The sequence below is a fragment of the Nycticebus coucang genome, chromosome 18, assembly GCF_027406575.1.
Source record: "Nycticebus coucang isolate mNycCou1 chromosome 18, mNycCou1.pri, whole genome shotgun sequence".
NCBI lineage: Eukaryota > Metazoa > Chordata > Mammalia > Primates > Lorisidae > Nycticebus > Nycticebus coucang.
The window spans coordinates 65,066,910-65,082,746 of NC_069797.1; the positions used below are offsets into that span (position 1 = coordinate 65,066,910).

General features: G+C 38.7%; 1 protein-coding gene across 6 annotated transcripts in view; it reads right to left on the reverse strand.

The window, feature by feature from the left end:
• The window catches only part of BPTF (bromodomain PHD finger transcription factor), a 147,588-nt gene that overhangs the window by 30,328 nt on the left and 101,423 nt on the right, over positions 1-15,837 (reverse strand). For 4 of the 6 annotated variants that reach the window (XM_053570806.1, XM_053570804.1, XM_053570803.1 and 1 more), the window contains 7 exons: positions 15,487-15,638; positions 14,109-14,217; positions 7,657-7,874; positions 4,456-4,681; positions 2,608-3,524; positions 1,154-1,236; positions 658-883 (listed from right to left, as the gene is read on the reverse strand). In XM_053570806.1, the coding sequence (XP_053426781.1) occupies positions 658-883; positions 1,154-1,236; positions 2,608-3,524; positions 4,456-4,681; positions 7,657-7,874; positions 14,109-14,217; positions 15,487-15,638 (1,931 nt within the window). The remainder of the gene's footprint in view (positions 1-657; positions 884-1,153; positions 1,237-2,607; positions 3,525-4,455; positions 4,682-7,656; positions 7,875-14,108; positions 14,218-15,486; positions 15,639-15,837) is intronic. The other 2 variants (XM_053570807.1, XM_053570805.1) reach the window with 1 other exon arrangement.

Consider the following 15,837-nt stretch of genomic DNA (forward strand, 5'->3'; position numbering starts at 1 on the left):
AGGTGCCTACCCCAAAACCTGGCTATTTTTAGAGGGGGGGGGGTGGTTTCACTGTAGCTCAGGCTAGTCACGAACTCCTGAGCTCAGGTAATCCACCTACCTTGGCCTCCCAGAATGCTGTGATTATAGATGTGGGCTACTGCTCCTGGCCCTACCTTTTTTCTTTCTTTTTTTTTTTTTGAGACAGAGTCTCACTCTGTTGCCCCAGGCTAGAGTGCTGTGGTGTCATCATAGCTCACAGCAACCTGAAATTCTTGGGCTCAAGCAATTCCCCTACCTCAGCCTACTGAGTAGCTGGGACTACAGGCGTGCACCACAATGCCCGGATAGTTTTTCTATTTTTAGTACAGAGGAGGTCCTCGCTCTTGCTCAGGCTAGTCTCAAAATCCTAAGCTCAAGCAATCCCCCTGCCTCAGCCTCCCAGAGCGTTAGAATTACAGGCGTGAGCAAAAGCGTTCAGCCTACAATTATACATTTAGATAATAAAGCTTTGTCTTGTTTCATGACATGTTTGCTCTTTATCTTATGTACCCTATCTATACAAATGTAAATTCTAAAAAACAAATTGAAATTTTAAGTTTAACCAAAAATTCAAGGGGAAAAAGAAGAACCTTATGTGTTGGACACGGCACAAAAGGACAGGAAATGCCCTCTTACCTGCACCTCAATTTGCAGATCCTTGTCTAGGAGGGCCCTCTTCTTCAGGATCTCAGCTCTGAGTTGCTCTTTGTGCTTGAAGAGCAGAGCTGAGAGCTTGGTGGCATTCTGTTTGCTGCGTTTCTGTTCCACACTCTCTTCGCGCTTCCTTTTTTTAGCTGCCTGTTTTTCTTCTTTATCTATCTTATCCAAAATATACTTCATCACCTGGTTACAGACAATCATTCTAGAGAAAGATACACAACCTATGTAATGCTGGTATTTCATTCTGAAAGGTTTAAAACATGATTCTTCTATACCTCTACTGATGAAACACAAACTCTGTGACAGGAAAGCTTCCAAGAGTGATTCAAATCATTTATGAGCAACTATGAGGACTAAGTGTTCCCATTTAATGCACTTCAATCAAGGTAAAAAAAAAGTACAAAGTCAGAAATCTGTGCACATGCACGCTAAAGAGAAGAGAGGAATAGACAAGACCCTGTGTCTTCCCTACCTTTGATTTTCTTCTCTTTCAGCTGGAGTCATGCTCTTTTTCTGTTTTAAATGTTCAATTACAGCATTATGCTTCATCACCACCTTCAGGACAGAACAAAGCCCAAAACATTTATTTTATAATGATCAGAAGTAAGTATATAGATAACAACAGTAGAAACCTGAGCACATAAATTTGTCAAAGAACCTGTAAGAATTTTATAACATAATACAAATACAACGAGCAGCTACAAGATGGCCTGTGTGCTTACCATGAACTGGGTACCGTGCTAAGCTAACTATCTGACAATACCTCATTTATTCCTCATAACACTGAATCACAGAGATGATTCTATAAATGAGATACTGACACACACACAAAAATTAACTGACTTGTTTTAGATTAAATAGTAAGTAATATGCTGAAATTTTCACCTGGCTGTCCATCTCCAAAGGTCGTGTTTTTAACATTATGTTTTGCTCCCAGGCATTAATTTTAAAGAGCTGCCACTCATCCCCCTTACAAAAAAGATTAGGGGATAGATGGATACTGTAATAATTCTCAGTTGATAGAGTGAGCACACAGTACTGAAAGCTGGGTAACAGTGCATTTGAACACACCACATATGACACCAATTTTTACATGAATATTACCTTTACATCTTTAAAATCACTTTGCTGTTTAAAAAATACTTCTACATATATGACCTAATTTAAATATTACAATAATCTTGTATAGCTGGAAAGAGAGGGGTTTTAATGAGGATATAGCTCAGGGGAGATAAGTGAGTTTCATGGACTGTGAATGGAAGACGTAGGAAGTGAATGAAGGTCTCATGACACGGAAATCCACACTCAAACTCCTGCCTAGTGCTGAGGGGAGCACACCGTAAATAAAAAGAAAGCTTTCTGCAGTAATGCTACAGGTATTATATACACAACTTGATTTTAGTTAAATAATTAAAACTCATTTAAACTGCTTTATTTCTTCTCCAAAATGTAAAGACAAAATGTCATTGCATGATGCCACTTTTTAGTTAGGCTATGGAATAATACGTATTGAAAACCTTTTTTTACAAAGGTGTCACTAGAAATGCAAATGAGTCTGTCTACAATTTGCGTAGTCTACATGCAAACTAAGAAATGACAACTATAAATAACTTCAAACAAATGGCTATGATGCCTGAGGTGGCTTAAAATGTACACCTTCAAGTTCTACATTGATGATGCTTAAAACTTATAACTCTAAGCTTCCCGTCTTAGTCCTTCCAAAATACAGGTAGTTTCTAATAAGCGCTGACTATGTATATGTGTCCAACGAAGAGTTCCATACCATAGTAGTCATTCAATACTTTCTGGTTCAATCCAGTGCTTCTTCTAATGTAACCATCAATGACTTTCAACCAAACACTAAGTCTAATGCACAGCACAATAATTCAAGCTACTGAACATGCTGCTTTTACTTAATAACTTTACCTGTTTCTGAATGATTTCACTTTGATTAGAAGCTTGGAGGGTGTGTTCACGCTTAATTTCTATCTGTTGCTGTTTCTTCTTTTGCTGCTGATCCCTGAGTTGCTGAACCCTTTGCAACTGCTCTTGCACACTGGCTGCCTGCACTGTAACCACATTCTGAATCTGGTGAGTCTGTACAGCACTGCTTTGCTGAATTTGAATAGGTAACTGAAGTTTGATTTGCTGGGGCACACCACCTTGCTGAGCCTGTATCTGAGCCACAACCTGTGACTGGATCTGAGAGAGAACCTGGACTTGTTGTTGCAGCTGAGGCACAGCAATGACTTGGGGCTGTGGCTGCTGTATTTGTAGCTGAGGACAGGATGGGGATGAAACAGTAACTTCATTTAACGTTTGTCCTGATGAAAGAGTTTGAGTTGAAGACTGTACCTGGGGTTGTGATTGTGGCTGGCCCTGGGAAGGTATCTGAAGAGATGTATGTGGTTGAATTGGAATCGGTTGTGAGGTTGTAGTCTGAACCTGGGATTGCTGTCCAGTAGACACTTGGGATGGAGTTGATGGACGTATTCGAGTCTGTGGTGGACTTTGGACACGAACAGGAGACTGTCCTTGGATATTACTTTGAGGCTGACTCTGTGCTGCAACTTGGGGTTTGGATGACTGTGCTTGGGTGGGTTGTGCTTCACATAGGACAGGGGATGAAACAGTTGTTTGGGTCTGAACTTCAGGTTGAGTCTGAACTTCAGGTTGAGTTGGGGATTGGGGCTGGGTTTGGGGCTGGGGCTGAGCTGGAGGCTGAATGGTTTGTGACTGGGCTTCTGGAGGACTCACACTTGATGACTGAGTGGGTGGCAGCGTTTTGGCTGGTTGCACCTGTGTCTGGGGTGATAATTTACTCTGTTTTTGTTCACCCGTACCTGTGAAAAGGAAAGACAAATGATTTCTATTACTCTAGAACATAAGTTGGTGGTTAAAGAAGAATTTGAAGGGGATGTTCTAGAGTCGAGAATTCTTTATTTCAGTATAGAAGATTTATGCCTTCAAAATGCTCCATATAGCATGTTCTGGTTAGGACTCTCCTAAATTGCAGAGCCTGGTCCCTGTTTCTTGGCTGTTCTCCATTCAGTTTGCTAACTCTCCAGAGGGCTGGCTTCCAAAACAAGGTGTAGCCTCTGGAAGCCAGCCAGGTCTTCTGGCTCAGAGTAATTGCCAAGCCTCACTTTCCTTAGGGCAACGTGGCAGTTAGTGACAGGCCTTATAGTAGGAGGCTAACAAAGTGGCTCTGGACCTGCAGCTCTCCATCGTAGGTTATGAGCTAGACGTATGTGCCCTCCCTGAGACCACCTCCATGACTCAGTCACCATGATATCCATTATTTTGCCCCCTTTCTATATCTTTTCTGAATGGGGGTAGGTAGAAGAATGATGGTAATAGGGAGTCTCTAAGAAAAAGGAATGAAAGCACCAAAATGTCATGAGGCTGACTGTGTCAACCATTAAGCTCACTGGCTTGAGGCAGATCCTCCCAAAGATAAGCTTTAGTTCTTCTTTCCTTTGTTTCCTTCTTTTTCTTTTGAGTCAGGATCTTGCTCTGTTGCCCAGGTTAAAGTGCAGTGGCATCATCATAGCTCACTGCAACCTCAAACTCCCAGGCTCAAGAGATCCTCCTGCCTCAACCTCCTGAGTAGCTGGAACAACAGGTGTGCACCTCCATGCCTGCTAATTTTTCTGTTTTTGTAGAGACGGGGTCTCACTATTGCTCAGCCTGGAAGTATTGGTTCATTTAACCCATTAGCCCAACAACGTGCAGTAGTAACACCCAGCATTTCCGGCAAACCCACAGCTCTACCTGCTGCCGGAGTGGAGACAGTGGTGGTAGTGGTGGTACTGGATGTTGTGGCTGTTGTTGCCAATGGAGTAAAGAGGAATCGCTGAACGGTACCGTTTGGCATTGCAGCTTGCATCAGCTGCTGTCCTGGGCCTGGGAGTATAGTCACCCCTTGAGGTATCAACTGCAACTGTCCAGTAGTTTGACCTTGTCCTTGAATTACTACTGTCAAACCCTGATTGCCACCCTGTGGAAAAAAAACACAATATGCAAACAGTTATATGATACAAAATATCAGCCTGTATGTATAGCATTTTCATTTTTTTAGAGACGGTCTTGTTCTGCTGTTCAAGGTGGAGTGCAGGGGCCATTCACAGGTGTAGTAATAGTGCTTTGAAGCCTCAGATGTCTGGCTTCAAGCGATCCTTTTGCTTCTGCCTCCAGAGCAGCTAGAACTAAAGGTATGTGCTTAAAAAAAAGAAAGAAAGAAAGGAAGAAAGAAAAAAAAAAAGTCGAGTGTGGTGGTCACAGCTGTAACCCTAGCACTCTAGGAGGCCGAGGCAGATAGATTACTTGAGCTCACGAGTTCGAGACCAGACTGAGCAAAAAAAAAATACTGAGACTACCTCCCCCATCTCTACTAAAAATAGAAAAACTGAGGCAAGAAGATTGCTTAAGCCCAGAAGTTGGAGGTTACTGTGAGCTATGACACCATGGCACTTTACCTAGGGTGACAGTTTGAGACTCTGTCTCCATTAAAAAAAAAAAAAGGTGTGTGCAACCATACCCACCTTGTATAGCATTTTTATTAAGTCATTTTTACGCTTCAAAGATCCTTTAATATTAAAAAAAAAAATCCTTTAATATAATGAAAATGTGTATTTAAATTATCTATGTAATGGAACCAGCAGGTATTTAGATAAGCTGTAATATTTATATTGCTTAGTGGGAAAAACATCAACAATCCTGAGTTCTAGTTCAAGTTCTCCCAAATGGTCAGCTAGGCATCTATCAACAACGTCATTCCTCCAGTTTCTCAATCTATAGTATAAGGGCAGTGAACTGAATAACAATGGTCTCACAAAATTCGGATTTTAAACCATTATATATTCATATTTCAAATTTCAAAGCATCTTCACGTATTATCTCATTTGATTCTTATAACACATTTGTGACTTCATGGAGCAGGTAGAGGAAATATTACTATTATCTTATTCCCAAGTAAGAAACTCAGTTTAGAAAGGTCAAACAAGGGTGGCGCCTGTTGCTCAGTGAGTAGGGCGCCAGCCCCATATACGGATGGTGGCAGGTTCGAACTTGGCTCCAGCCAAACTGCAACAACAACATGTAAAAAAAAAAAAAAGGGTGGTGCCTATGGCTCAGTGGGTAGGGTGCCGGCCCCATATACTGAGGGTGGCAGGTTCAAGCCTGGCCCCAGCCAAACTGCAACAAAAAAATAGCCAGGCATTGTGGCGAGTGCCTGTAGTCCCAGCTACACAAGAGGTTGAGGCAAGAGAACTGCCTAAGCCCAAGAGCTGGAGGTTGCTGTGAGCTGTAATGCCACCTTACTCTACCGAGGGCAACAAAGTGAGACTCTTGTCTCTTAAAAAAAAAAGAAGAAAGGTCTAACAAATCTCTTACCTAAGTTAAAGGTAAAATAAAATGAGGAACCCATTTTTTTCCCCAGTATGCACATATTACCTATGGTGTGTATTTGTGTGTTACAGTTGAGTTTATGTACAAAGTGAGGCAGGGGTCTAATTCAGTTAGCCACATATATTTAGTTGTCCCAGCATGATTTACTGAAAGTCTGACTCTTCCTCAATGATCTACAATGTCACCTTTGAATTACAGCAAGTTTCTACATATGCAGGGGTCATGTTTTATATTCTCTTCTGTTGGTTTACCAGCCTATTTTTGCATCTGTACATCAGTATACGGAAGCAAGAATTACAATAATTTTAAAACTGTTTTTAAATAAAAATTGTGCATTCCCATAATTAAAATCATTTAAACAAGAAAATGGCGCTCTGATTAAACTGCATTTTATAGCCTGCAGGAAAGCCTGGTTACTCTAGATTTCACTGTGGTCCCGCTCTGCTTCTCCCTTCACCAAAATGCAAGTTCTTTTCCTTCCTGCCAGCCATAAAGGAAGAGGCAAGTGCAGCCTTTGTTGTCAAGTTCCTCATACTGTGATGTGAAAAGGGCAGCGCAGTCATTTAAACTTGGTCTAACCTCACTGCATCTTACGAACAGCCAAACAAGTGAAACACGAAGGTGATGCTTCTGGAATGCACAGCGCATACTCGCAGTGCTCGCCTCATTAAGACTCATATGCTTGCCTCTCCTATTTGATCATTTCCTTGGAAGGCGATAGATTTTTCTCTTGCATTTCTGTCTTTTTCAATTTTGACTTATCAAATTTATCAATCAACTGCCACATCGGGTTTGTCAGGCATGGCTGCAGAAGCAGCAGAGGCATGAGAGCAGGCAGGATCCAATCTGTGCAGTGGCCACCAGCAAGTCCAGTACAATAGTTTTGATATCTGGAGGGAGGGGGGTGGGGCCTTGGTGTGTGTCACCCTTTATGGGGGCAAGACATGATTGCAAGAGGGACTTTACCTAACAATTGCAATCAGTGTAACCTGGCTTATTGTACCCTCAATGAATCCCCAACAATAAAAAAAAAAAAAAATAGTTTTGATATCAGGTTATCATACACAGAAAATCCTCCCACTCTTCAAGAGTATCACAGATATTCTTGATCCTTTGAACTTCCATGTAAGTTGTAAAAGTCAGCTTATATAGTTCCACACACAAAAAATTTTTTGGAATTTTGCTGAGAACGGCATTCAATGTATTGCTCAGTATTAAAAAGACTGATAACAGTATTTATTCTTGTAAGGAAGCAGGTTAATGTTAAATTTAAATTTTCCCTTGGAAATTGGCCAGTTAATAAAATTTTAGTGGATAAAAGCATTATCCATCTTGTTGCTCTAGCTTGCTAAGAATGTTAAATACTTAGGGTTTATTAAATCCTGCCTGTAAGAAGTATTTTTGTTCGAGTCCAGGAAACAGTCATTTCTTAAAATCAGTATTTTTTATGAACTCACCAAAATAAGTGTGTTTTTAAACTTATAGCAAGAATAAAAAAGACTGCCTTTTAATTACATTAAAATACATTACATAATTATGACATTAAAATAAGGCTACATTACTTACGTGGCCCTGAGTTAATTGAGTGAGTTGAGCCATGGTAAGCTTCACCTGTCCTTGTTGAGGGCGAGGGGCCTGTGACGTTGAGGACTGTAGATTTGCAGTGGATGTTGCTGGAGGTAAGCTTTTCTGCACAGGTGTTGAGGAAACTGTGTTAGGGGCAGAGATTGCAGTGGAAACTGGCTGCCCTCTGATGATCTGAGTTACCACTTGCTGAGGAGTACCTATACAAATAGCAAAACATTATGAAGTCTTATCCTTAGCATTATTTTGAATCACAATTATTCAGTGCTTCAGATGAATGTATTCTTTTCAATTTTCAAAAAGACACTAGGATGCCAATAGCTCAAGGATACATTCAGACATATGGTCACACCCAAAGACCAGCCTGGTAGGCAGTGAGCCTATTTTCATTCAGCTCACTGAAAACCATTATTCAGCCCTTTGCTTTCTGTAGTAGAATGAAAAAGCAATCAATACTCTTCCTATAAAAGCCAACATGATAATCAGAAAGACAAAAAAGAATGTGTAGAATGTCATTTACAAGGTTGCCCTTTGTTAGGAATATTGAAAATAAGATAATTTAGTATATAATACATATGAAAAAACTTTTTTTAATGGAATTTGAGTCTCACTCTGTTGCCTAGGGTAAAGTGCTAGCTCTAGCCTAGCTAACAACAGCCTGTAACTCCTGGGTTCAAGGGATCTGCCTGCCTCAGTCTCCTGAGTAGCTGAGACTACAGGCCCCCACCACAATGCCTGGCTAATTTTTTCTATTTTTAGTAGAGATAGGCTGGTCTCGAACTCTTGCTCTTGCTCAGGCTGGTCTCAAACTCTTAAAACTCATTCAATCCTCCCTCAAATTCATATGAATTTTAAATAAATAAAGAATTTTAAATAAAATAAAGAATCTGGAGTATCTGGACCAGGTGCATTTATAAATATAATTCTTTTACAGCTATTTGATAGACTGTTCAGGAGAACTATGAGGGCAAGAACTACTGTATCCTTAAAACTAGGGCAAAGTGTTCAAAAAATGCTTTCACAGTAATTGTTCAACAGATATCTACTGAATAAATGAAGTTAAACTTGAATGGCTTTAGTCTTCCAAAAACTTCAGTTTTTCCTGAAACTAGACAAAAAGCAAGTAGAAATCCCTTGTGCAATAGTTGCTGAGAGTAATTATTTGATAACTAATTTGACATTTACAGACTCATTACTAATTATTAATTATTAATACCCCCATCCGCATTATTCCTGTAATCCTGGGCACTTTGGGAGGCTGAACCCGGAGGATCCCTTGAGGCCAGGAGTTTGAGATCAGCCTGAGCAACCCAGTGAGACCCCTCTCTTTATAAACAGTTAAAAAAATGAGCTGGTTATGGTAGCAGGTCTCTATAGTCCCAGTTACTTGGGAGGCTGAGGCAGGAGGATCAGCTGAGCCCAGGAGTTTAAGGTTGCAGTAAGCTATGAAGAGGCCACCTCATTCCAGCACGGGCAACAGACTGAGATACTATCTCAAAAATAAGTAAATAAATACAAATAAAAAACAATGAATAACATTAAATTCCTCAGGTTTTTATATTTACTTCCTGCCTCTTTCTGCACATAAACCTTTCTCTGTTTCTCTCTATGACTGATGTTTTCTATTACTGTATATGTATAAAATTGAACGCATTTTGACATTCAAAATAGTTCTCCTTTTTGTAAAACACCACCACAGTGAAATCCTTACTTATATGCTTTAATATGCTTCTGATGATTTCTTTTTTTCTTTTTCTTTTTGCAGTTTTTGGCCGGGGCTGGGTTTGAACCCACCACCTCTGGCATATGGGGCCAGCGCCTTACTCTGTTGAGCCACAGGCGCCACCCGCTTCTGATGATTTCTTTAAAATAAACTCCTCCAAATGTTACTGGGTTCACAGTAGGAAAACAGTACTGAACTGAACTCTAAAATAGAAAGGTTACACCAAATCACACTCCCACCATGCACGCTCATCTCATTGAACTCTGCCAACCCAGGTATCACCACTGAAGTATGATAGGGTCAAATAAACCAATCTTTTTTTTGAGGAGGGAAGGCTCTGATTACTGCTTAGAAAGGTCTCTTGCATTCTCTCATTAGATATATCCTCCCAGGTATGTTCTAAGTCATGGTATATGTTGTAAGTCAGAAGTCTAATTGACCCCCCCACTATAAACCAATTATTCTTGTATAATTTACTGATTCAAAATGAGGCCTCTGGCATACAGCTAATTCTCATATATAATGCCTCTTTAATTGCACCTGTGTTTCTTCCTTTGGTATCATGCTCTTAATTTTGGTGGCTTTGTAACATGCTTTAACATATTATAAGCACTCGGAAGTGCCTCTTTTCCATTATTGCTCCTCCTTTGAAACTTTTCTTGGTTACTCTCATCTATTTATTCAAGATTAACTGACAGACAATACAGCACAGTGTGATCAAGTGCTTTAATTTGAGAATACTGTACCGCAACACTAGGTCCTTGCACTGCATTTGAGAAATAAAACATGACAAACACTCTGATACACTGCATCATAAACACAGAGAAAAGAACTGATTTTCTGGTAGTCACCGAGAAGATCCCCAATATCCATATGTTAATTTATGTTTAGGTCAAAATGCAAATTCAAAAATTTAATAATTTCTGATTACATTCTCAGGTGTGTGAAGTACATCTTAAGAAAGGCTAGTGTGGGCAGTGCCTGTGGCTCAGTGAGTAGGATGCCGGCTTCATATATGGAGGGTTGCAGGTTCAAACCTGGCTCTGGCCAAACTGAAACAAATAACAGCCAGGCGTTGTGGCGGGCGCCTGTTGTCCCAGCTACCTGGGAGGCTGAGGCAAGAGAATTGCCTAAGCCCAAGAGCTGGAGGTTGCCGTGAGCTGTGCGCCATGGCACTCTACTGAGGGTGACGGAGTGAGAGACTGTCTCTAAAAAAAAAAAAAACAAAAGGCTAGTGCGGTGGCAGGAAGAAGGTTTAGTTCCAGTCTGATCTGTATACACGTGGAAACACCCGACACCTAACTCACTGTCTGATCATAACTTCTCTAATCACCCCACCCACTGGTTACCTTCCTTTTCCTTCAATATACCAGGCCCACTCCCACCTCAGGGCCTTTGTATTTGCTGTTCCCTCTTCATGAAAACTCTTTCCCCAGGTATCTACACAGCTCTTTCATTTCCTTCAGGTCTTTTAAGAATTTCACCTTCTTAGGGAGTCCTTCTCTGGCCATGATTTCTAAACTTTCAACCCGCCCTGAAAATCGTTCTCAAACTCTTAATTCTTCAACATTTTTATCCCCTTCCCCTGTTTTTCTAAGCAGTTATCATTATTTAACATAATATATATATGTAAAATTCACATACTATTATGTGTAATAATATATTTAAAGAAATACACACACACTCTTAATTCATCTGGTCATTGTCTATCTTTTCCACCAGACTATAAGATTCATGAGGGAAGTTATTTTGTCTGATTAGTTCAAAACTACAGTCATCTGGGCCTGGAACAATGTCTGGTACATACGTAGTACTGAGTATCTACTGAATGAATAAATAAATATCTAGATTTGAGAATCAGACAAATCTAGTTTGAGACCCAGAGTAATAATACAGCATGAGAAAAACTCAACATTCTGAGTTTCAATTAGCAAAAACAAAACAAAACAAAAAAACCAAAACCTAACAAAACCAAAATCTTCATCTGTAAAATGGGGATATTATTTGTAGATACTTTATATGAAGACCCCATGAAAGCAATGTATGAAGTGCATATACCCTGGCACAGAGTAAATAATCAATACATTCCAACTGCCGGCAGACTTTGGATAAATTACATCAAATAAGCACTGCACAGCCAGGTGGCAGAGTTGGGCACTTCATTATACAAGCCCTATTTTTACTGGGTTATTCAAGACTTTAGGGAAGAGAAGTGGCAAAACCCTATTGCTTTGGAAGCTATATAGATTTACATATGGATAGACATACATATAATTACAGCTACATAAGGCATTTCTCAACCAAGTCTCTCTAAACTACGGTACTATCAATACTTATAGTTTATCTGGCAATTTACCAAACTTTTCAATTTTTTTAGGTATACTACCCATTTATCATCTACAAATTTTCTCCTATACATTATTTATATCTTTCCCTTTAGTTACTTGCCTGACAGCTGTTAAGTTTTAAACAGGAACAGATACTGAATTTTATCAACTACCTGCAGCATTAACTGAAATAATCAATCTTCCTTTTTTTTCTGGATTGAACGGTGCTTAGGCACAGAAGACTGCCTTTAAAGAGAAAAAGACTTTGCTATGTTTCCTATTATAATTGCGATAGGATTTTATCTATCCTTCCCCCATAATCTGGAACTATGGTCCATAAGGAAATTATTTGTTTCCAACTATCTGAAATAATTTTTTTTACCCATAAATTCACAAGATCCAGAACTTCTTTTTGTAGGTAGCCTTATGAATAACAACTTTTGAAATTTCTTACTTTGATATGAGCTATTGAGACTTTCAATTTATAAACACAGTATTTAATTATGCCTTGACAGTCAAATAGATTAGTTCCCAAGTATGCATAGTAAAAACTCTCAAAGTCTCACTACAAGGACACCTATACAAAACTATCTTTTTTTTTTTAGAGACAGTTTCACTTTGTCACCCTCAGTAGAGTGCTGTGACATCACAGCTCACAGCAACCTCCAGCTCTTAGGCTTAGGTGATTCTCTTGCCTCAGCCACCTGAGCAGCTGGCACTACAGGCACCTGCCACAATGCCTGGCTATTTTTTTGTTGCAGTTAGGCTGGGGCCAGGTTTGAACCCACCACCCTCAGTATATGGGGCCGGCGCCCTACTCGCTGAGCCACAGGAGCCGCCCAAAACTATCTTTTGATTTAAAAAAAGCTCATTCTATTTTTATTGTACGTTCTCATTCCTAATTATGTGAACTGGCATTTTCCAACCTGTTCTCTAGAATAGACTTACAAAACAATAGTTCTTTACATTATTTTTGCCTTTTCTGTTTTGGAATTATTATTATTACTACTTATACTTGTATTTCCTCCTCCTTTTTTAAGACTTTTTTTTTTTTTTTTTGGCAGTTTTTGGCCAGGGCCAGGTTTGAACCCACCATCTCCAGTGTATGGGGCTGATGCCCTACACCTTTGAGCCACAGGCACTGCTCCTTGTTTTTATTTTTTTTTCTAATTTCTGATTAAGATTTAAGAATATTGGTTTCTTAGGTTATTTTATTCACTAATGTATTTCAAATTGTTGAGAGTAGATGCTCTAGGATCTGTTGAATGAATTGAATCTGCCTCTGAGTTCAGCTATGGCATCAGGACTTAACATTGCTATTGGATAATTTGTCTGTAATTACATATTGGATGTTTCTTTAACCTAAAAGGTATCAAAAGTTTCTTAGAAACTACATTTAAAAAATTTCCCAAGCAAGTGAAGATTATCAATGTAATATCTTAATGTCATATACATTCTCCTTCTTAGAATTTATGAAGGTTTTATCTAGGCCTCAAGGATCGTTTTTTCATCAGATAGCCCATAAATATTTAAAATGAATGTGTATTTCTGAAATTACAAAAGTTGATACACAGTTTAATTGAAGTTTACTATGCTCCTCGTGATTCCTTGGTTTCAAATAGTTTTGCTTTATATACTTTAATGACATCTTATTTAATTTATAAAGATTCAGGATTATGTCTTCATTCAATCTTTGTCTTTAAACCCATATAAAATGAAACTCATTGTCATAATTATTTTCTGCTTTTTAAAAATACTGAATTCTTTCTTAACACAGTATTCCTGGCAAATAAATAAATACATAAAATACTGAACTCTACTCTGTCCTGTATTAGCAGGACTATCTTCATCTTTTCTTCTTTATTTCACGTATCTTTGCTCATCTTTTTATTTTTTCTTTCAACTTTTGTAGTAATTCGATTTTAGATATGTTTCTCATACATGTATAGAGTTTTCCCCCTTCAATCTTTTCGGCTTTCAATTTTTAACATAGTAGTTTTAACTTACTCTTATTAATTGTGATAAAAGAAGGTCTGGCATTGTTTTTGCAAAAATTATGTTTATTTGCTATTTCCTTCATTTTCTCTCCATCTTTTGCCATACAGACTGCTTTCTTTGCTCACTTTCTTTACTTTAATTATTTAAACCTACACATACCATTTATTAGTTACTTCTTTTAGATTTTTCATAAGCATATTTAAACCTTTTTTTATCTTATTGGCAATGCTGAAAATGAATGTATCTGGATGCATTTCACAATAGGTTAAAAGTTTAGTCTGATTTCAAATTGCTGTTTTATAGTATGTAGAATGCCAAACACAGAGTATTACAGATTCCCTAGACTGGCTGTTTAATTAAAATGATAATGCTGGATGGATGAATACCTGGCTGTACCATCACAGGTGTTCGAATAATTGCCTTTCCTAGTGTTGACTGTTGGAGTGGTGTTCTAATCACCGTCATACCAGGGCGGATCTGAGGCCCTGTGATTACCTACAAATGACACAAAGGACAATGAATTAAAATGTTTTTAAAAGACTAAAGCATTATGGACTTAGAACAAAGATCTTTAAACATTCTATATTGGCAGAAATGTCAACAGAAATGACAGAGGCTCTTGGATATTACAATTTAAATTATATTAAGCATCAGAATAAAGCTGGAATTTTGAGGAGAGAAATTTAATTCAAATGCTATCATATAAAATCCTCTGTCATCGATATGAAGAACAGCTTACAGCCTAAAAGAAACAAGTAAGACCCAGTGAGACTCTGCTCTTTAACTAAGTTGTCACAAAAAATAGAGTTCTACTTTCTGTAAGCTCCAATTTATACCTATAACCTAGAGAATATAACAGATCAGAAACCAAATGTTCTGTCATAGTTTTAAGGGGGAGACTAGAGAGTATGTTATTTTCAGTTTTATAGTTAGGTTCATAACATTTTCAAGTTTATAAACTTTAAACCTTTTCCATAATATTAGTACCAAAGAAATGATGGTACACATATCAGCTAATGAAAAACTAGGTATAGTGCTGTAGATTATATTTTTTATTCTATTTCTTAACTAAGCTGGCACAGCAAGCTTCCTTGAGTGGTCGAGTGTTCTCCATTCTTTTATGTAAAGGAATTTTGTTTATAAAACCCTAAAAAGCAGGCTCGGTGCCTGTGGCTCAAGGGGCTAAGGCGCCAGCCACATACACCAGAGCTGACAGGTTTGAATCCAGCCCGGGCCTGCCAAACAACAATGACAACTGCAACACACCTCCTCCCCCACCCCCCCACAAAAAAAAAATGGCCAGGTGTTGTGGCGGGCGCCTGTCGTAGGACACCAACTTCAGCCTGTAGTCCCAGCTACTTGGAAGGCTGAGGCAAGAGAATCACTTAAGCCCAGGAGTTGGAGGTTGCTGTGAGCTGAGATGCCATAGCACTCTACCCAGGGTGACAGCTTGAGGCTCTGTCTCCAAAAAAAAAAAAAACAAAACAAAACAAACAAAAAATCCTAAAAATTGTTATTACTTACAAACTGTACTACTGCAGTATTAAATAATGGTAAAAATTCATACTTCATGTATCATGTTTACTTTGATAAGAAATGGATTTATTTACATAACAAGTTTCTTCCAAATCCGAAGAAACTTAGTCTGTGCTTGTCACAGACTAAGCAAAATTAGCTAGATTAATCTCAGAAGAGACCATGCTAAAAACTTTAACTTGATATGCTCAATGCTTCAAAACAAAGTAAGTCTGAAAGAATTCTTACTTGTGAAGTGCTTGTGGTTCCTCCAGAGGCTGAGGTGTTGGGCCTAATTGTAACTGTTGCTGTCCTGGGCTGGAATGAAGTAAAGGTCTGTTGACTTGTACCTGTACTTGATGGAATGATGCCCAAGACTTTCTGCTGTACTTGAACAACACCTTAAAAAAAGATGAAGAAATGATTAACAACGATTCCTTTAATGAATAGCATTATGTGTTGCTTGGTTTCTGAGGAGATACTACGTGTGGCAGGGTTTTATAGTGGACTACATAGAATGTGAGATCTGAGGACTGAAACCAGTGAAAAGGAAATGAAAAATAATGGCAACAGTATGATCTGGCAAATGTGAATTAAAAC